The 22908-nt window shown below is 37.1% G+C and overlaps 2 protein-coding genes across 2 annotated transcripts; one reads left to right on the top strand and one right to left on the bottom strand.

Annotated features, from left to right (window-relative positions):
* The first annotated feature begins 8810 nt into the window (after positions 1-8810).
* Positions 8811-9719, top strand: LOC139153013 (olfactory receptor 14A16-like). The gene has a single exon (XM_070726528.1). The coding sequence runs from the start codon at positions 8811-8813 to the stop codon at positions 9717-9719; it is 909 nt and encodes a 302-aa protein (XP_070582629.1).
* Positions 9720-19262: 9543 nt separating this feature from the next.
* LOC139153285 (olfactory receptor 14A16-like) lies at positions 19263-20177 on the bottom strand. The gene has a single exon (XM_070727029.1). The coding sequence runs from the start codon at positions 20175-20177 to the stop codon at positions 19263-19265; it is 915 nt and encodes a 304-aa protein (XP_070583130.1).
* Between the last annotated feature and the right edge of the window lie 2731 nt (positions 20178-22908).

Below are 22908 nucleotides of genomic sequence, written 5' to 3'. Positions count from 1 at the left end.
ATGAATAATTCACACTTACAAATAGTGTGTTAGAAAAGATCATCTTTTAGGTAGCACATAAATAGTTTTTCCTCATTTATGTTGTCACTGTTTGAAATTTAAAGCTCAGTTTATTCCAGATATGCTTAGGTGTGTGTAAGAGTCTGTGCCACTATTTCATTTTTTTTAAAAGGAAAGGGAACATCTATGTTGACTATCCAGTTGACTTTCGTTGGTATGCAACCTAGAGTTAAGATTTCTAAATTGGATGCATTCTATCATTTTTTCTGGTTCTTCATGTTGCTGTTGTTTTTATTGTTAGCTTCCTGATTTCTGGTTCTTCATGTTGTTGTTTTTATTTTTATTCTTTTTATTTGTTTATTTGTTTATCTATTTTAATTTAATGGACTCCCGGTTTTGACACCACACTGGTCCTGGGCAGCCTTTGGTTTCTCTGGGCCTGCTTTCGCTTTTTGTGGCTTTTTTTGTGGCTCTAGGGTAATCGTTGACCTGTAGAGCCAGTGATTTGTAAAGGGACACCCCAGGGCACCCAAGGGAGGTCAGCAGACCCACCAGATAGTGGGGGAAATCCTTAAATTGCGAAGAAATCAGCTTTTTTGCTGATCTGGAGACGTGGTGATCTGACTTTATCAAAGGAAGTAAGGAGAAGGTGATTGAGGCAGAATGGGACTGTTATAGTAGAAATATTAATTTGGGACCGATCAATGGTGAACCCTGCTGTTGCACTTTGGCTGAGAGTAAGTGATTGTGCCAGATCATTGGAGAAACAGCAGCTGCATTGGTGGCTGATGGCAGCAGAGAACTAATGGAAACAGGCAGAATAAGTGGATACTATTGTTTCTAAGGTGATTATTGTATCTAGCTGAAACTCCACTGTACTCAGATCGAAAGGACACAGTGACAGAGTTGGAATAAACATCTGATGGCAACAGATAAGTGAGTCTTCGCATGTGTAGATGGTGGGCAGAAGTAATTCAGTCAGATTAAACACAGTGGATTGAATTAGTGACATAGCAGAAAAACCAGAGGAACCTTCTCTATTTAACTTTCACTTAATTTCTTAGAACGGACTAGAGAAAGATAAAAGATTGACTGATGCAGCTTTGACTTATTGACTTAGAATCCCTGATTTATTGATCTATTTGGTCTTTGTGGCTCTTTCCCAGTGACTTGTATATAACAGAAGGGAAGAGAAAACAACAACAACAACAACAACAACAAGGAACTTCTCTAAGTTGTGCTTGGGGTCTAAGTACTCTTTATTGATTAAGTACTCTTTATTGATCATTGATTACTGCTTGTGGATAGCTTTAACATAAATCTGAATTATCTTTCTTCTTTTAATACTGTTTTCCCTATACTTTTTTCTTTTTCCTCTTGTTCTTCTTCTAAAAACCTTTGTAAGTACATCAGAAGCAGGAACGCAACCAGAAAAACAGTTGGGCCACTCGATGACAATGGTCAGAAGGGAATAATCAGAAAAGACAAGGAGATTGCTGAGAGGCTAAACAAATTCTTTGCCTCTGTTTTCACTGACAAGGATAGAGAGCATTTTCCTGCCACTGAATTAGTTTTCTCAGGGAGGGAATTAGAAGAATTAAACCAGATATAAATAAACAGGAAAAATGTTCTTGCATGCCTTTCTAAACTAAATATCTCCAGGACCGCCTTCTGCTGCACGAATCCCAGCGACCAGTTAGGTCCCACAGAGTTGGCCTTTTCCGGGTCCCGTCAACTAAACAATGTCGTTTGGCGGGACCCAGGGGAAGAGCCTTCTCTGTGGTCGCCCCAACCCTCTGGAACCAACTCCCCCCAGAGATCAGAATTGCCCCCACCCTCCTTGCCTTTCGTAAGCTCCTTAAAACCCACCTCTGTCGCCAGGCATGGGGGAACTGAGATATTTTCTTCCCCCTAGGCCTATGCAATTTATGCATGGTATGTTTGTGTGTATGTTTGGTTTTTAAATTAGGGTTTTAAAAATTATTTTAAATATTAGTTTTGTTATATGCTGTTTCACTATTGTTGTTAGCCGCCCCAAGTCTAGGGATAGGGGTGGCATACATACAAATAAATAAATAGATAGATAGATAGATAGATAGATAGATAGATAGATAGATAGATAGATAGATAAATAAATAAATGTCAACAAATCACCAGGTCCAGATGGCATCCACCCTAGAGTTCTCAATGAACTTAAGTTTGAAATTGCTGAACTTCTAACTAAAATATATAATCTTTCTCTAAGATCAGGCACTGTGCCTGAGGATTGGAGGGAGGAAATGTAACCCTGATCATCAAGAAAGGATCCCGAGATGATCCAGAAAATTGTAGACCAGTCAGTTTAACCTCAGTTCCAGGTAAAGTGATGGAAATCATTATTAAAGATTAAATTACTGGGCACATAGAAAAACAGTCTTTGCTGAAAGAAAATCAACATGGTTTCTGCAAATGCAAATCATGTCTTACTAACTTGTTAGAATTCTTTGAGGGTGTAAATAAACACATAGATAAAGGGGACCCAGTTGATATTGTATATATTGACTTTCAAAAGGCTTTTGACAAAGTCCCTCACCAAAGGCTCCTAAAAAAGCTCCTCAGCCATGGAATTACAGGACAGGTCTTGTCCTGGGTTGGTAACTGGCTAAATTGTAGGAAGCAAAGGGTGGCAATCAATGGACAATTCTCTGGATAGAAAAAAGTGAGAAGTGGTGTACCCCAGGTTCAGCTTTGGGACCTTTACTTTTTAATTTATTCATTAATGATGTGGATGTAGAAGTAAATAGTGAGGTTGCATAGTTTGCTGACAATACTAAATTGTTTTGGGTAAAGTGAAATTGATTGTCAGGAGCTCCAGAGGGATCTCTCAAAATTGAGTGAGTGGGCAACAAAGTGGCAAATGCATTTTAATCTAAACAAATGTAAAGTTATACATATCAGGGCAAAGAACCCCAATTATACCTACCAACTAGTGATGGGCAAACCAAACCCACACAATTCGGGTCCGTACCAAATTTTACAAAATGAGGTTGATATAGCATGGCTTCCAGCTGTACGGATTCAGTTCCAGTGATCTTAGAAGCTGATGTCTTGGAAGAATTTGAACAATTAAAGATAAATAAGGCAATGGATCCAGATGGCATCCACCCCAGAACTCAGATTTGTCATTGCTGCCCCCCTGACTGATTTATTTAACCAATCCCTGTTAACAAGAGATGTTCCTGAGGATTGGAGAAAGGCCAGTGTTGTGCCTATCCACAAGAAGGGGAGTAGAGAAGAAGCTGGTAACTACAGGCCAGTTAGCTTGACATAAGTTGTAGTTAAAATGATGGAGACTGTACTCAAAAAGAGGATAAATCAGCACCTAAAAAAATAATGTATTGGACCCAAATCAGCATGGCTTTACTGAAAGCAAATCATGTCAGACTAATCTCATTGATTTCTTTGACTATGTCACAAAGGTGTTGGATGAAGGTGGTGCCATGGATATTGCCTATCTGGACTTCAGCAAAGCCTTTGATATGGTTCCACATAAAGAGCTGATGGATAAATTAGTGAAGATTGGACTTAATCCCTGGATAGTTCAGTGGATTTGCAGCTGGCTGAAGAGTTGTTGTTATTGTTAATTATTAGTTAGTTATTATTATTAGTTATTGTTAACTCTGAGCAGAGACAGGTTACAAGTGGTGTGCCACAAGGGTCTGTTCTGGGTCCTATTCTTTTTAATATGTTTGTGAGTGACATAGGGAAAATTTGGTAGGGAAGGTTTGCCTATTTGCCGATGACACTAAAGTATGCAATAGGGTTAATATTCCTGGAGGCGTCTGTAATGTGGTAAATGATTTAGCTTTACTAGATAAATGGTCAAAGCAATGGAAACTGCAGTTTAATGTTTCCAAATGTAAAATAATGCACTTGGGGAAAAGGAATCCTCAATCTGAGTATTGTATTGGCAGTTCTGTGTTAGCAAAAACTTCAGAAGAGAAGGATTTAGGGGTAGTGATTTCTGACAGCCTCAAAATGGGTGAACAGTGCGGTCAGGCGGTAGGGAAAGCAAGTAGGATGCTTGGCTGCATAGTCAGAGGTATAACAAGCAGTAAGAGGGAGATTTTTATCCTGCTGTATAGAGTGCTGGTGAGACCACATTTGGAATACTGTGTTCTGTTCAGGAGACCTTACCTACAAAAAGATATTGACAAAATTGAATGGGTCCAAAGACGGGCTACAAGAATAGTGGAGGGTCTTAAGCATAAAACCTATCAGGAAAGACTTAATGAACTCAATCTGTATAGTCTGGAGGACAGAAGGAAAAGAGGGGGACATGATCAAACAATTTTAGGGTTAGATAAGTTTCAGGAAGGAAGTATTTTTAATAGGAAAGTGAACACAAGAACAAGGGGACACAATCTGAAGTTAGTTGGGGGAAAGATTAAAAGCAACATGAGAGAATATTATTTTACTGAAAGAGTAGTAGATCCTTGGAACAAACTTCCAGTAGACGTGGTTGGTAAATCCACAGTAACTAAATTTAAACATGCCTGGGATAAACATATATCCATCCTAAGATAAAATACAAGAAATAGTATAAGGGCAGACTAGATGGACCATGAGGTCTTTTTCTGCCATCAGTCTTCTATGTTTCTATGTTTCTATAAAATACAAAACAATAAAAAGAAGTCAAATATAAAACTAAGTTATAAAACCATTAATTAAAAAAACTAATAAACATGATAAACTAACCCAACATGCATACTAAACATTCATCCAATTTGGCCATAGTTGTTATTGGTTCATAGCCCCCAGGCCTGTCAGCAAAGCCAGGTCTTTGTGGCCTTACGGAAAGTCAATAAGGTGGGAGCAGTATGGACATTGGGGGGAGGGAGTTATTTTTTGCTCATGAAGATGTGCAAAACATTGGTTTTTGGCATGGCATGAGATGAAGTGAATTGGTGGCAAGGTAAGTAAGAACCCACCATTGTCATTGCCTACATATTATAATACCGTAGCTTTCCTTTCTATTAACCTAGAAGAGAATAAAAATATTGTACTTTTTATTACATGCAGTGTCCTTCCAGTAGGATGTTCTGCATTTTCCAGTTATGACTTTTATTTGTTCAACCAACCAAAGCTACTGAATTGCCTGAATTGCATAGAGACAGTTAGTAATCCTACCAATTTAGAGATACAGTGGTACCTCGAGATACGAGTTTAATTCGTTCCGGACCTGGGCTCTTAAGTCGAGCAGCTCTTATCTCGAACTACTTTTCCCCATAGGAATTAATGTAAATAATTTTAATTGGTTCCAGCCCTCAAAAAACTCACAAAGTTAGTCTAAATTATGCAGAAAGACATGTTTTTAATGAAGAAATGTACATGTACATATAAATGAATAATGAAGTTTCTTTCACTTAACTTGTAAACTTTCTTAAACTTTTAAATTTACATATGTTCAACTTCTCTGCCACCCAATCCTGTAGGACAGAGGTCCCCAACCCTTTTTGCACCAGGGACCGGCTTTAAGCGATCAAGAGAGGAATGGGTGAATGAATGGACGGAGGGTGAGAAGGAAGGAAGGAAAGAGGGAAGGGACAGGAACAGAGGAAGGAAGCAAGGAAACTTATGAAAGGGGAGAGTAAGAGAGGAATGAGTGAAGGGAGGGAGGGAGGGAAGAAGGTGGGAAGGAGAAAGAAAAGAAGAAATAGAGGAAGGGAAGGTAAAAGAGAGAAAGAAAAAGAGCAAGAAAGAAAGAAAGAAAGAAAGAAAGAAAGGGGGAAGGGACAGGAACAGAGGAAGGAAGCAAGGAAACTTATGAAAGGGGAGAGTAAGAGAGGAATGAGTGAAGGGAGGGAGGGAGGGAAGAAGGTGGGAAGGAGAAAGAAAAGAAGAAATAGAGGAAGGGAAGGTAAAAGAGAGAAAGAAAAAGAGCAAGAAAGAAAGCTGCAAGCACCCCCCCGAGCCCCCCAGGCCGGCTGCAACCTTTTAAAACACGCGCGCCGCTTCGCAGCTGTCTCCTGAAGCCGAACGCGGAAGTTAGCATTTGGCTTCAGGAGACAGCTCCTTGGCGCTTGTATCTCGAATTTGGGCTTGTAAGTAGAACAAAAATATCTCTCCCCTCCCAGCTCTTATCTCGAGTTGCTCTTAAGTAGAGCAGCTCTTATGTCGGGGTTCCACTGTATTTAAAAGATATTGAAATATGATAAAGGATGCTGAAAAATACTGAAAATTGCTTCTAGATGTTCTTCTGGTGAAGTGGTCAAGTGGGAAAGCGAGATCAATTTTGCAACTATCAATTATCAGCAAAGAATAGAATAGAATAGAATAAAATTTTTATATCTTAAATATCATGCAATGTTCTACCATATTTCCAATATCTAAATTTTCTATAAACAACAATAAAACCATGGGTGAAATACTCCTGGTTCACCTGGTTTGGGCAAGTTGATAGTGGCCAGTTCAGAGAATAGTAATAATTAGAATAGAATAGAATAGAATTCTCTATTGGCCAAGTGTGATTGGATACACAACAAATTTTTCTTTGGTGCATATGCTCTCAATATACATAAAAGAAAATATACATTTGTCAAGGATCATGAGATATAGCTATGGTATTCTTAATGACCAATTCTGCTAATAAGCACATATAACTCAGTTTTATTTTTGTGTACAAATCTCTTGAGGAAAACAAAAGAAAGACTAATATAAATCAAAACAGAAATCTCTACAACTGCAGATAACGAGAGAGCATTTACTTAGTGGTAAGATATCTAACTCTTAAAAGCATGGAATATACCATCTATATAGAGACAATTTTTTAGTTATTTTGAATGTTTAAGAAAAAAGGGTATTTCCATCTTTTCTGGTGCAAATTGTTATTACAATATATCTTATGTGTTATATTTCAGGGTTGGTTTTACAACTTTCTGCTGGAGGAGAATTTAAGTTAATAATTTTATAAGATACTGTAGTTTTCTGATATAATGTTTAATAAGAAGTTAAACGATTTGCAGGAAGAGAACAAAGGTTAATTTATGGTCTGTTTTTCAGAAATTGAAACTCAGTATATCTAAAGATATAGAATTCCATTTGAAAAGAATTTTGTGTAGGCTTTAAATATTGAATTAACTACATATTTAACATCGGTACCTTTTCCACATAATTATAAACATTTAAAAACAATTTACAGAATTTACAGAAATTTGGACCAAATCATCATGCATGAACTGATCACTAATAGGTGAATTAGCAAAAGCAAAATTGTCTGATAATATATCTGTATATGAAAAAACCTCTTTTTATTTCTCTGTTTTAAGTTAAATAATATTGTTAAAAATGTACTTGCATAGCATTTGACATTGTTGAAAAAAATGCTGAGATTTTCTTTCTAAACTCTATTACAAATATTGGTTTCTATTGGATGGGATATTGCCTTTTCAAACTGAATTTTCATTAGCTTATGATTATATTATTTTAGCATAATATCTGGTAGGAAAATTGAAAAAAACAACCATTGCCAATCCACTTACATAAATACAGTGATATGTTGTCTTATGGACTTAATTGGTTCAGGGACGAGGTTCGTAAGATGAAAAGTTCATAAGACGAAACAATGTTTCCCATAGGAATCAATGGAAAAGCGATTAATGCATGCAAGCCCAAAATTCACCACTTTTGCAAGCCGAAACGCCCCACCTCCAGACTTCCGTGTTTTTGCGATACTGCAGGGGAATCATAGAAACATAGAAACATAGAAGACTGCTGGCATAAAAAGACCTCATGGTCCATCTAGTCTGCCCTTATACTATTTCCTGTATTTTATCTTACAATGGATATATGTTTATCCCAGGCATGTTTAAATTCAGTTACTGTGGATTTACCACAGTAATCCCAGCAGGGGAATCCCAGCATCGCAAAAATGGGTGCTTTACTGGCAACGGAAGGCCCGGAGGTGAGGTTTCCCAATGAGGGGAGCCTTTGCCTGGAAACGGAAGTCCGGAGGTGGAGCATCCCAGCGGCAGCGGTGGGTTCATAAGGTGAAAATAGTTTGGAAGAAGAGGCAAAAAAATCTTAAACCCCAGGTTCGTATCTCAAAAAGTTTGTATGATGAGGGGTTCGTAAGACAAGGTATCACTATACATATAGAGAAATTATAAAAGTAAAAATATTTGCTCTCCATATTTCCAAATAGCAGACAGAGCTAATTATTTTTATATTTATTGGCTAATCCATTTCTTCTGGAAGCACAAAGCACCATACATAGGATTGTCCAATTTTCAACCCTACCACAATTCTGTAGGAGTGCAGATAAGTTATCTTCTATTTATATATTAGTTTAAAAGGTTTTTATGCTATTATTTTAGCCTAATATCTGTATAGAAATTGAAATAAAAGTATTGCCATCACTTACATAAACACACACAGAGATATTATACAAAAAGAAAATATGTGTTCTCAAGATTTCCCAGTCAGAGATATAGTAAAATGTTTTTATATTTATTGGGTAGATTTACATTCCCCTTTTCCTAGAAGCACAAAGCATCATACATTGGAATTCTCCTGTAGAATTGTGTGGTTGATAGTTGATTCTTTAGTATGGATGTTAATAAATGACAAGTGTGTGCTCTAATATCCCCATCCTATAACTCGGTCTTTACATGATCTAACTTCCCCCACTCCCCGGTTCATTCGGTCCATGCTTTACATTTCTTGATGTATTTTTTTGCCATCACATATCACAATTCCACCTCCAAAATTCATCTAACTGAATTTTCTCCCTTCTTTCCTTGCAGTTATGCTGACTTGGTCATAAATAAAACATGGAGAACCAAACGACAGTGCCTCACTTTCTGCTTCTGGAATTCTCAAAAAATCGGCATCTGCAGCTTTTGCATTTCTTTTTCTTCTTTGTGTTATATCTGGCAACTGTAACAACAAACCTTCTAATAATCTCTGCAATTGCTTTAGACCATCGACTACACAGCCCCATGTATTTATTTCTCATGAATTTAGCTCTGCAGGACTTGGGCATTGTTTCAGTCATTGTGCCCAAATCCATGATAAATTCTCTCATGGACACTAGACACATCTCTTACTTTGGTTGTGTTACTCAATACTTTTTCTTTCTCTGCTTTGAAGGTTCTGATTTATCCCTCCTGACAGTTATGGCATATGATCGGTATGTTGCCATTTGCCATCCATTGCACTATGAAATGGTGATGAATTGGAAATACTGTACTGAAATAATAATTTTGGTGTGGGTTACAGGTCTCTTCTGGGGAATGTTGAATGCCACCAGCACCTTTTCCATCCCTTTTTGTTCTAATGTTGTCAACCAATTCTTTTGTGAACTGCCACATTTGCTAAAACTATCCTGTTCTGGCATAAATCTAACTGAGGTTGGAATTCTTGTGGCCGGTGTCATTACTGCAGTAGGTTGTTTTACTTTTATAGTTGTATCTTATGCAGTGATCTTCAAGACAGTGTTAAGAATCCCTTCTAAAAATGGCAGGCAAAAAGCTTTATCCACTTGCATTCCCCATCTTACAGTAGTGTCTATGTTAATATCAAGTGGATGCATTGCCAATCTGAGACCTACTTCTAATACTCCATCTTATTTAGATTTTGGATTGACTGTTCTGTATGCCCTCCTTCCATCCCTGTTCAATCCAATCATCTATAGCATGAGAAATAAGAATATAAAATCTGTCCTTTCTAAACTGTGGTGATTGTGACAATTTTTAAATGTTGTTTATATTCTATTCACTGCATTTAATAAAAATCTTAGGATATAAGCAACAAGTTACAGTCATACAGTCAACATGGGAGGAAATGGGTGAAAGGAATGATGAGAAAAACTAGTAGAATAGAAGTGCAGATTTAGTAGAAAGTCTGACAGTGTTGAGGGAATTATTTGTTTAGTAGAGTGATGGTGTTCGGAAAAAAACTGTTCTTGTGTCTAGTTGTCTTGGTGTGCAGTGCTCTGTAGTGCTGTTTTGAGGGTAGGAGTGGAAACAATTTGTGTCCAGGATGTGAGGGGTCAGTAAATATTTTCCCCGCCCTCTTTTTGACTCCTGCAGTGTACAGGTCCCCAATGGAAGCAGGTTGGCAGCAATAGTTTTTTCTGCAGTTCTGATTATCCTCTGAAGTCTCTGTCGATCCTGTTGGGTTGCAGCACCAAACCAGACACTTATAGAGGTGCAGATGACAGACTCAATGATTCCTCTGTAGAACTGTATCAGCAGCTCCTTGGGCAATTTGAGCTTCCTGAGCTGGCACAGAAAGAACATTCTTTGTTGTGCTTTTTTGATGATATTTCTTGTTTACCTTATACTTATTGCTAACATTATGATTTTGCTCTGCTTTGCTGAATAAACTTAACTTTATGGGGAGTTTTCTTGTTGTGTGTGGTTGTTTCATTCTAATCCATAAACCTCATGCATATCTGAGATCTCTTCTAGCACCCCATCCTATTTAGTTTTATCTATATATACTGGGTATATTCCATTCATTCATCCCATTTCAATCCATCTACAACACAAGAAGTAAGAATATGAACTATACTCTACAAAAAGTGCTATTTGGGTGCATGAATCCTTGCTTTTAATTCCCTTCCTGTTTGTCCCAGCAAAATTGCAATTCTTTTGTATTCTAAATTACTGTTGTTTTACTTCTCTATTTTGTCTTTGACTTTAGATAGATCTTTTCTGAATGTAATTGTGGATTTGTGAGCTATCATATTTCCTAGAAGTTACAGTATTCTGGCAGCCAATCTGGATGTTCCTTTGATATATCTCAGAGCTTGTCTTTGTGTTGTGGTTGGTTGTGTATTTTATTGAGGTTTGGATGACAAAATCATATTATGACATTTTCCTCCACAATGTCTATCCCAAACATTTCATAACATAATTCTTGTCAACCAAATCCATCCAAGCATATTGATCGAGATGATGTATGTGAATATGTAATAAGCCAAACCATTTGAACAACCAATCAACAAGAGAACCAATCAGTTACTCAGAAATTAAATATAGCTTCAAACAAGCAATGATTCAAACAACCAATTGGCACAAAAGACATTTATAAGCCAAAGAGAATAGGATAAGAAAATTCTGCTTCTGATGTTACCTGGTCTGGTAACAAAATAGCACTTATATATGACTTCACAGTGCTTTACAGTCCCGCCTAAACAGTTTATAGATTCAGCACATTGCCCCCAACAATCTGGGTCCTCATTTTACCCACCTTGGAAGAATGGAAGTCTGAGTCAACCTTGAGCGTAGTGAGATTTGAACTGCCAAATTACACTCAACCAACAGTCAGCAGAAGTAGTCAGCAGTACTGCATTCTAACCACAGCGCCACCACAGCTCTTTGTTGTTCAGAAATGTTCAAAAACTAAATTGAAACAATCTTGGAGAACTACCATTGCTGGGTGGTCATGTGGCTGGGTGGTCATGTGACTGGGGTGTGTTTGGCCAACTTGACATCACTCACATCAAGGGTTAGGGCTAGATTGCCTGGCCTCTCCTCACCTCAAAGGCCTCAACAAGATACAGTTTCCCTGTCTATTTACTGCTACTGAACATCTAAAATATACTACTTAATCCTATGTATATATGCCATACATGTTCATACATACTAAACAGAGGCACAGGAAAAATATACATACCTCCCAGAGGCCCATTAGATTGCACAGGATCAGCCTCTTCCAGGTCCTGTTGACTAAACAGTGTAGATTGGCAGAACTGCAGGGGAGAGCCTTTTCTGTTGCTGCCCCGGCTTTAATGGAACCAACTTCCCCCTGATGTTCGCACTGCTCCCACTCCACTGGCTTTTTGAAAAGCTGTTAAAACCTGGCTTTGTCGACAGGCCTGGGGGCTGTGAAGATAATATTAGATGTGCCCAAATTATGTTTGTTTGTTTGGTATGTATGTTGTTAGATTGATTGGGGTTTTTAATGGGTTGTTAGGGTTATGGGGTTTTATTTATTATTGTTGTTTCAAATTCTTTATTATTGTATTGTTTTTTATTGTTATAAGCAGCCCCGATTCCTAGAGGATTGGGCGGCATAGAAGACAAATAAATTAAATTAATTAAAAAGAGAGAAAGAGAGAGATGGAGGAAGGGAGGGAGGGAGAGGGAAAGGGGGAGAGACACTCTTTTAAAACTACACATTCAACCTCATTTACTGCATTTGGAAAAACATACCCAGAGACAACTTTCTGTCACACATTTAGCCATAACCTCTGTACATTAGAACATTACATATGCCTTCCCTAGCATGCACTTCACTTCACTGTTAGAGCCAGGAAATGTCATATATTGACTAAAATGTGGCTCTTAAAAACACTCTTTCGCAGAAACCAAAATTTAGGGCTCAATTGTGGTCATATGTCAAGGACTATTTCTGCCTTCCTCTGCATGGCAACCTTATCCTAGGAAACTCATGCTCCTTTCTAGCAATTTTCCTCTCTGTTAGCAGCACCAAAATAATCCAGACAATGTAAGGTTTCTTGCTGTAACAGGGGGTTGGACTAGATGATCCCTGAGATATTTTCCAGCCTAAATTGCTAACTTTGAAGCCACGTCTAGTGGCAGAGTTTTTAGTGCTCCTTTCCTCTTCCTCCTATCTCACTCTCTTCTCTCCCTTCCTCCCCTCCTCTCCTTTTTCTTTCTTTTTGTTTTTCCTTCTCTTTCTTTCTTTCTCTTTCTTTCTTTTACTCTTTTTTATCTTTCTTTACCTTTTTTCTTTGCCTCTCTTTCTCTCCCTCTCTTTTTCGTTTTCTCTTTTTATTTCTCTCTCTTTCTCCCTCTCTCCCTTCCTGTGAAGAACCTCAGAAGGTCTTTGGTAGAAAGAAAAGCCAGATGAAACTGAGAACATGGTCAGTGACAATCTGACATTCTTAGAGCTCCACTGTTTATTAGCTTAGTCTAAGGATAGTTTAGCAGCCACTTTCAATAAACTCTCAACTCAAACTCTGGGCATATGAGAATTCCAAACAGTGCCAGAATATCTTTAAAAAGATGGCGCTCATGGAAAGTCACCAACCAATTCAATAACATTATTGTGATGTCACCAGTGGGCCACTACTGGTTTTGGTGAACTGTTCCAAACCGGAAGGAACCCACCACCATTCAGATAGGGAGAATGCTATGTGAAAATGCTTTCATATGCCTCTCCTACATTTATTTCTTCTTTGGCCAGATACTCTAATCATTCTGTTCATGCTTTACATTTCTTTTTGTTTATCAATATGCCACTTTCCTGCAGCTTTTTCTTAAATGACATATGGAGAATCAAACCATGCTGTCTTACTTTTTCTTCCTGGAATTCTCAAAAGATCAGCATCTACAGCTTTCGTATTTCTTGTTCTTTGTATCAGATCTTCTCATTGTCTCTGCAGTAGTTCTGACCATCAATTTCACAGCCCTATGTACTTTTTTTCTCATGAATTTAGCTCTGTACAACTTGAGCATTATTTCAGTCATTGTCCTCAATTCCATAATAAATTATCTCATAGGCACAAGACAAATCTTAGTTTGGTTGTGTTGCTCAAATCTTTTCTTTGGTTATTAGATCAGTGGGTCAAGACTGATGGGGAACAGAAGCAGACTCATAGATGAACAGCAAACCTTTATTTCAGCACCACAGCAACAGAATAGAGAACAAGCAGCTTGACAGTTCCTTTTATACCAGAGCTGTCAAACTATGAACCAATAATGGGACTCCGTTTTCATGCTAGCCAGCTGCTTGTATCATAGAAAATCAGGCTCAACTTGCATAACCATGATGACTTAACACTCTTTCTCTCCCCCCCAGATGGAATATGCATAGTAAGATATGTGGATGGCCATTGACTCTATCCAAAGTGCCTCAGTTGAGGATTGGTTGCCAAAGAAGGAGTAGCTGGAGAGCTGTTCATTAGAATCACTGGTGAATGGACTGCTGCCATATTAGGAGGCCCATGCAGTGCTGGAGAGGCTCCAACTTCAGGTAAGGCAGACAGCAGTAGTTTGACAGGAGAAGGTGGGTAGACAGTGGTGGGTTAACCCCTGGAGCAGGAGAGGGGCATTGTCAAGCAGAACACAGTGACACAGAGTTCCCTGCATTCTGCAGGGGAAGCCTGAATCATTGCCACCTGGGGGCCCTGATTCCATTGGAACCAGGCCAGAAGTGCCCTGGAGGGGTGGTGAAGAAGGGGGTGTCATTGGCAATCTATTTGGGGTTTGCATACCCCACAGAGAGTCAGCTTGGGGCTTCGACCAGCAGCATGTGAAATCAGCTTTCCATGCCATCCTAGCCACTGTGGCTACATTGTACAAGGATTGGATTGTTTCTGAAAGTTGGATGTCATCTGGGAAGAAAGGAAACTTAAGCAAAGGGCTGGAGGTTGAAGAGGAAAGGAGCTTATGGATTTGGTGAGTTATTTTTCTGGAAAAGGATTTGTATTTTTAAGATTAAAGGAGAAGACATACAGGGAACATTGGAGGAAATAGCTAATGAATTACCGGAAGTGTTCTATTTACATGCATCGGCTGATTTGGAAGGCTATAACTAAAACCCATAGTGGGGAAAATTTGTACTTAAATAAAGTATAAAATAAGAAGTTACTGTTTTAATTAATACTTATTGCTTTTTAATGGAAGAATTATGCAAAATTATTAAACAAAAAGTTTTTGAGTTTGTGTGATACTGCCATCTGCTGGCAGGAGAATTGTGTTGATGAGAAGCTGCATTTTGATTGTACATCAGTGCTCTTTGTTCAGCTGTTGACCTTGAAGTGAAAATTTATCTGGGTTAAGAAAGAAACTTGGCTATTTTGTCTCCAATTGTGATAAGAAAGGAAAGACTACTATCTCCTGGATATCCGAACTTTCAATGAACTTTAAAAAGCTTACATTAACCATTAAAATGATTACTATATTAGGAACATATGAAGATGGCTTATTCTAGGCTGTTGGGGTGATATTTTTAGACAGCTAGATTTACTGCAAAGATTTGCCTCTTCTGATATGGTTGATATGGATATGGAGGGCTTTACACTCTTTTTAAAAGACTTCTCTTAAGATGTTATGAGATATCTTAAGGAATTTGCAAATGAAATCAAGGGGGAAAATACATGGAGTCTTAGATATAAAGGAAGCTTCTAATAAGGACAAGAATTATAAAATTCTGAAAATATGATAGTAGATATAAAGCAAAGAGTTGAAGAAGAAGATAAATTACAACAAGATGACATGGAAGAAAGTACTGACAATTATGAAGATAAAGGGAATGGAGGCTTTGAAAATGGACAGATTAATGAACATACCATTTATTATGCTGATTATACTGAATTGATAAGTGATGTGGAAGAACAGGAAATAGAGAATCATAGAGGCAAAAGGAAGGAAAATTTAGCAGGCCAATGGTCATACATTATATTACGAACTATTACAGTCTTTTAAAAATGATTACATTGGGATAAGCAGTGATGAGAAATGGAGAGGATTTGGCAAATTAAAAAGGGAATTAAAATTGTAAAAAGAAGGAAATATGGAGGGATAAGTTTGAGAAATATAGGAAGAAAATATATAAAGAGGAGAAGGGGAAAGAAGAAAGGGGAAATAGAAAAATGGTACAAAATGACAAGAAAGAAAATTGGAGAGTTTAGAAAAGAGGATTGGAAGTTTGAAAATGGGTAATGGGAATTTGATGAATATATAATAATTTGGGTTTCCTCCCCTTTTTTCCATATTTGTTTTGAGTATTATTGGAGGTAATAAAACTGTCAAATTTGTTAACACTTACATGAATTTAGAGGAAACTTTACAAGTATATTGAATGAATTTTATTAATGGGATTTAAGCCAATTTTATATGAGGGTTGCCCAGAAAGTAATGCACCACATTTTTTCTCAGCCTACAGTAATAGTATTAATGCGAAACTTTAGATATACATTATCTGAATGGTCAGAAGTGCGTGTGTAAACTTTGTGTTTCTTCAGACAGATAGAATTGCTGCAGCAGTGTTTTGAAATGGCATCTGTAAGTGATGTACGTTACAAGCAGTGTATCATCATTGAATTTCTCACTGCAAATAAAGAACTGTTGGGAACATTCACAAATGTTTGTGTACAGTTTATGGAGAATCTGCAGTTGTCAGAATTATGGTTAGTCACTGGGCACAGAGGGTGAAATCATTACAGTTCAGAAATGGATTCTTGACCAAAACAAGGAGTGGTACCGAATGGGATGGAGGTCTCTTGTGATTATATATATTAGATCTCTGATTTTTTTCCCTCACGAATCTAACATGGATTTTCCTGTGGAGACTGTGGCATTTTGCATAATTAGTGTGCACCCAGTAAACCATTAATGAAATGCATATTTCATTAATGGCATCTTTTATGTCTTTCTTGAGTACCTCTGTCACTATTCTGGTCATCAACTCTCCCGGCTCTTCATCTTTTATTTCTGAGACATTTTGGAAGCATAGATAAAATGAGAAACGGTCCCCTTTTTTTAGAATAGAATAGAATTCTTTATTGGTCAAGTGTGATTGGACACATAAGGAATTTGTCTTTGGTGCATATGCTCTCAGTGTACATAAAAGAAAATAGACATTTGTCAAGAATCATGAGTTACAACACTTAATGATTGTCATAGAGGTCAAATAAGCAATCAAGAAAAAATATTAATAAAAATCTTAAGGATACAAGCAACAAGTTACAGTTCTTCAGTCATAAGTGGGAGGAAATGGGTGATAGGAATTATGAGGGGGGAAAACTAGTATTAATAGTAGTGCAGACTTAGTAAATAATTTGACAGTGCTGAGGCAATTATTTGTTTACCAGAGTGATGGCACTCGGGAAAAATTATTCTTGTGTCTAGTTGTCTTGGTGTGCAGTGCTGTATAGTGCTATTTTGAGGGTAGGAGTTAAAACAGTTTATGTCCAGGATGCAAGAGGTCAGTAAATATTTTCACAGCCCTCTTTTTGACTTGTGCGGTATACAGACCCTCAATGGAAGGCAGGTTGGCAACAATTGTTTTTTCTGCAGTTTTGATTATCCTCTGAAGTCTGTGTCCATCTTGTTGGGTTGCAGAACTAAACCAGACAGTGATAGAGGTGCAGATGACAGAGCCAATTATTCCTCTGTAGAACTGTATCAGTAGCTCCTTGGGGAGTTTGAGCTTTGTGAGTTGGCACAGAAAGAACATTCTTTGTTGTGCTTTTTTGATGATGTTTTTGATGTTAGGTGACCATTTTAGGTCTTGAGATATGATAGAACCTAGAAATTTGAAGGTCTCTACTATTGATGCTGTGTTGTCTAGTATTGTGAGAGGTGGAAGGATAGAAGGGTTTCTCCTAAAGTCTACCCCCATTTCTACAGTTTTGCTCTCCTCCCTCTCCTGCGCCAGGTAGGCCAGATATATTATTTACATCATTCCCATTCATCTCACTCTCATTGTAACCCCACCCATCCCACCCATACCATCCATACCATTCATTCATTCCATACATCCTACACCCACCCCAACTATCCATCATTTTTAAAAAACCAATAATTTAATTAAAATATAATTAATTAATAATTAATAATTAAAAGTATTAATATTAAAACACCAATAAAACTGAATAAAAAATAAAAATATAGAGAATACAAATATAGATAATAGTGCAATAATTCAGTTCATTGAGAAAATCCAGTCAGCAGCAACTAATAAAAGTGCTAAGTTCTCAAAAGTGCCAAGTTTCTCAAAGTGCCAACTTCTCAGTGGGCAGAGTCAAAGGTTATTCAAAGTCAAGGATCATTCAATATCTCTCTCCCCCCCACCAGAATAGGGAGGGGGAGTGTCCATGTCCAGGGTATAATGTTCATCCAGCTGCATCACATTCTTTTTGCTTCCCCCATCTTCACGGCCCCTCTCCATTCTCGTAAATCGCTCCGGGTATCTGTCAATGCTTCCACTGGGTGCATCTCTGAATCTCATGGCCCCTAGTCGTAGAATACAGCCTCCGCATGACTCTCACACCACCAAACCTCGATCTACCAGTCCTCCTCCCTTGGTTTCCTTTCAGTCTCCTCTCACCTATCGCAATGGTCGGTCCTCTGTCCACCAGGTCCTCCAGCGCTGAGCGCACCCACCATACAGCTGCTCGGCGTCCTGGGTGTGCCTGGCTGATCTTGAATTACACATCTTGTTTTTCCTTGTCAGTTGGTTCTTAAAAAATTATGGTAATTAGTTCCAGTTTATTCATCCTGCCCGCCCTGTTTCTCATTTTCTAAAAGAGTTCTAATGGAAAAAAAGAATGTTCTGGTGCATGTGTGAAAAGCCAACTGTACAGTTATAGACAAAGTCAAATTTGATTCCTTTGTGTCGAATCCAAATCTGTTATTCTATGAAATTCTTTATGTTTTAAATTTCCCATTTATATATTAAATGGTTAGACAACAGCCTTTGATGACATTGCAAGTCAGGTTTCATTGGATGGCTGTTTTGTTTTCCTGGAACTCTTGATGACCTCATGAAGATTTAATTCCCCAGTTCTTATTGGCTCTGGACAACCTCGTTAATCCTTGCTGGTATTTTATCTTATTCTTATTTTACAAGCCATGCTTAAATGCAGCATGGTTTAATATTATAAAAGTATAAATCCAGTTAAACTTGAGGAGGTGGTATATTTACTGCCCTATCTCAAAAATCTGACATCTGCTCAAATTTAGAATAAGGTTCTTTTACTGCACAGTCATAGTATCAGTAGCATTTCATTACAAGGTATAATTATAAAATTCACAATGTCATTTCCTCCAGTATCTTTTCCAAGCCTGTGGAATTTCAGACCTACAAACATCCATATTTAGTAGCGGTAACCTAAATTGATAATAATTAGTGATGCAAGATTTTTGCAAATAACATCTTGAGTTCTATGGTTCTTCTATTATAAAGGTTGGATTTGTTTCCATTCCAATAATCCCTTTCTACCTTTATTACTTTATTAAGGGAAAGGAAAAGAATGAAATATACTGCTTAAAAAAATAAAGGGAACACTCAAATAACACATCCTATAATGAATGAAATATTGTCATTGAATACTTTGTTCGGTATAATGTTAAATGCGCACAATAGCATGTGAAATTGATTGTCTATCAGTGTTGCTTCCTAAGTGGACAGTTTGATTTCACAGAAGTTTGATTTACTTGGAGTTATAGTGTGTTGTTTAAGTGTTCCCTTTATTTTTTTGAGCAGTGTATATGCATAAAAATAAATAATATTGATACAATTTATTAAAACCTCCAAAATTGGGAAAGGGCACTTTTAATATTTGTATTTTTCATGCTATAGATGATTGGATTGAACATTGGTGGAAGGAGGGTATACAGAACAGTCAACCCAAAATCTAAATAAGATGGAGTATTAGAAGTAGGTCTCAGAGTGGCAATGCTTCCACTTGATATTAACATAGACACTACTGTAAGATGGGGAATGCAAGTGGATAAAGCTTTTTGTCTGCCATTTTTAGAAGGGATTCTTAACACTGTCTTGAAGATCACTGCATAAGATACAACTATAAAAGTAAAACAACCTACTGCAGTAATGATACCGGCCACAAGAATTCCAACCTCAAGTAGATTTATGCCAGAACAGGATAGTTTTAGCAAATGTGGCAGTTCACAAAAGAATTGGTTGACAACATTAGAACAAAAAAGGATGGAAAAGGTGCTGGTGGCATTCAATATTCCCCAGAAGAGACCTGTAACCCACACTAGAATTATTATTTCAATACAGTATTTCCAATTCATCACCATCTCATAGTGGAGTGGATGGCAAATGGCGAAAAAGCGATCATATGCCATGGCTGTGAGAAGATAGAAATCAGAAGAGAGAAAAGAAGTAAAGAGAAAGATTTGAGCAACACAACCAAAGTAGGAGATGCATCTGTTGTCTGTGATATAATTGATCATGGATTTGGGCACAATGATTGAAACAATACCCAAGTCTTGTAGAGCTAAATTCATGAGAAAGAAATACATTGGTCTATGCAATCGATGATCAAAAGTAATTGCAGAGATGATGAGAAGATTTGTTGTTATAGTAGTCAAATATAACACAAAGAAGAAAAAGAAATGCAAAAACCTCAGATGCTTATTTTTAGAGAATTCCAGAAGCAGAAAGTAAGACACTGAGGTTTGGTTCTCCATGTTTTATTTATAACAAAGCTTGCATAACTGCAAAGAAAGAAAGGAGGGAAATTCAGTTAGATAAAATTTTGGCGATGGCATTTTGATATGTGGTGAGAATAGAGAAACATCAAGAAATATAAAGAATGAATATCAAAATACATTATCTCCCATTTTTACCCATCTGCACTACAGGATCAATTACTAACCTCATATTTTTCCCTTCTTTCTTCTTTTCAGCTTTGTTATTTCATGTAATGATCAAAACAGTTGCTTTATGTAGAACAAAAGTCTATTTTCATCATTTGAAGATTACTTGGAATAATTGGTTTCATCATAATATGTCTGTACTCCTACAGGATTGTGATAGTGTTGGAAAATTGGAGAACTCCAATATATGACGCTTCGTGCTTCTAGGGAAAAAAGGAATATAAAACTATCCAATAAATATAAGAATAATTTCCTCTGTTTCTTTCTTAGAAATCTTGAGAACACCCATTTCCTTTTTGTATAATCTCTCTTTGTGTGTTTATGTAAGTGATTAATTTTCCTACCATATATTAGCCTAAAATAATTGCATAAGAAGCTTTTAAACTAACGCATGAATACAAGATTATTAAACATATATTTAATAGCACATTGTTAAAAAGAAAATGATAGAATTTAAATTACAACGTAACTGCTATTTTGGTATTCACTTGGTGATAAATGCAAAATTATATCATTATTAAATGCATTTAATCAAAGGACCACAAATATAAGAAGAGTAAATTAATAAATTCACTTATCCAAAAAACAGAAATAAATGAAAACTCAATTTAAATAACCCACCCAATACAAACCAAAAATATTTGTAATAGAGTTTGAGCAGAAAATGAGACACAACCCTTTGTACCTTTTTATTCTGACATCTCACCATTTTTTCAACAATGTCAAAATCCATGTTAGCATATATTCCTCAATAATACTTAACTTACATAAAGAGAGAGAAATATAATCAGATTGTACCATACATTTCTTTTTTTCATATACAGATAGATGCTGAGATGACTTTGCCATTGCAAATTTTCATATACTGAAACATCTATCTGAAGTCATAGATATTTCTATTCTTAATGTTTATTAATTTTCTTTTATTTCCCTCAAGAGACTTGTACACCAAAATAAAAATGACTTATATGTGCTTATTAACATAGCTAGCCATTGTAAATAAAACTGACTTCTCTATGCTCATTATGATTGACCATTAAGAACACAATAGTTTTCTCTGGGACCAGTTATCACATTACACAGAAGAATTATATCTCAAATTATTAAGAGAATGAGGGTTGCACTGTAAATTGTGAGAGATGAAAAACAATCAAGTGAGAAAACCTTCCTGGCAAATATTTCATCATTTGTGATTCTCTATGAGCTTCAGGTTTGGTTTTTTTAGAAAAAACTTTATCCTCTATCCTACATGCCACATTAAGGGGAAGAGCTTCACTGCCTCAGCTATCTTCTCAGGAAATCATGACTCTTGAAAAAATAATCTTAGTTCAAACTTTTACCGATAGAATCAGGTGGAGTCTGAAGATTCCTGTGCAAAATGTTAAGCTAATTTTCCCTGTTCAACATTCACCCAGTGTGCATGCCCAAGTAATGTTCCCTCTAAATTTTTTTCGGTGTGGGCAGAAAAGTATAGTGTCTGAGCGGCAGTACCTTTGGGACTGGCAGCATAGCGGTCTAAATAAGTAAGTAAGTAAGTAAGTAAGTAAGTAAGTAAGTAAGTAAGTAAATAAATAAATAAATAAATAAGCAAGTTACTGAATAGATAGATAGATAGATAGATAGATAGATAGATAGATAAATAAATAAATAAAATATGTAGTTTTTTATAAAACTAATTGATTTTCATTCGAAACCCGAATATACCAAGAGCGTCATATATATATATATATATATATATATATATATATATATATATATATATATATATATATATGTGTGTGTGTGTGTGTGTGTGTGTGTGTGTGTGTGTGTGTGTGTGTGTGTGTTTTTGTAGATTTTCACGGGTACAGGTATGACGGTCTTGGTACATTCGGGTTTCTTCCCGTGTGGTATTTGGAAATTTCTGGCGACATTTCGACGAGGTCCCACTCGTCATCTTAAGGCTGGTGTTTCTGTCCTTGTTCTAGGGCGAACACAGTGAGACCTGAGCTGCCTTCCTTCTATAAATACTGATGGCTGGGTGTGGTTTGATGGCTCAGCAATTGCCTGCTGTGTAGAAACTTCCTGGTGAGTCAGTGGGGTAACAATTGGGGTCGTTGATATAGCTGAGGTATGCTGATTAGTTAATGGTTGTAGATTAGGCATGATATCCTGAGTAGTTGGAGCTTGCAGGCTATTTGATTCTCACACATCTCAACAGCCTTCACCCCAAAATACAATTCACCATGGAAATAGAAACCAACAACAAACTTCCCTTCCTGGATGTCCTAATCTACAAAAAACCCTATGGCTCCCTAGGACATACCATCTACCAGAAGAAGACACACACCAACCACTACTTGAATGCAAAATCCCACCACCACCCTGCACAGATCAATTCCATAACCAAGACCCTCATTTCCAGAAACAAACGCCTAGCCGACAAAGACCACCTGGAACCTGAATTACACAGTCTCACAAATGTATTAATTTCCAATGGATTCCAAAGAGAGGCAAACAACAACTTAATCCAAAAAGAGACCCCCCCCAAGAACCAAGACAC

The sequence above is a fragment of the Erythrolamprus reginae genome, chromosome Z (genome assembly GCF_031021105.1).
Source record: "Erythrolamprus reginae isolate rEryReg1 chromosome Z, rEryReg1.hap1, whole genome shotgun sequence".
Taxonomy (NCBI): Eukaryota; Metazoa; Chordata; class Lepidosauria; order Squamata; family Dipsadidae; genus Erythrolamprus; species Erythrolamprus reginae.
This window is presented reverse-complemented; position numbering and strand designations above follow the sequence as displayed.

Coding starts and splice junctions, on each gene's coding strand:
- LOC139153013 (XM_070726528.1), top strand. CDS start 8,811: ATGGAGAACCAAACGACAGTGCCTCACTTTCTGCTTCTGGAATTCTCA.
- LOC139153285 (XM_070727029.1), bottom strand. CDS start 20,177: ATGGAGAACCAAACCTCAGTGTCTTACTTTCTGCTTCTGGAATTCTCT.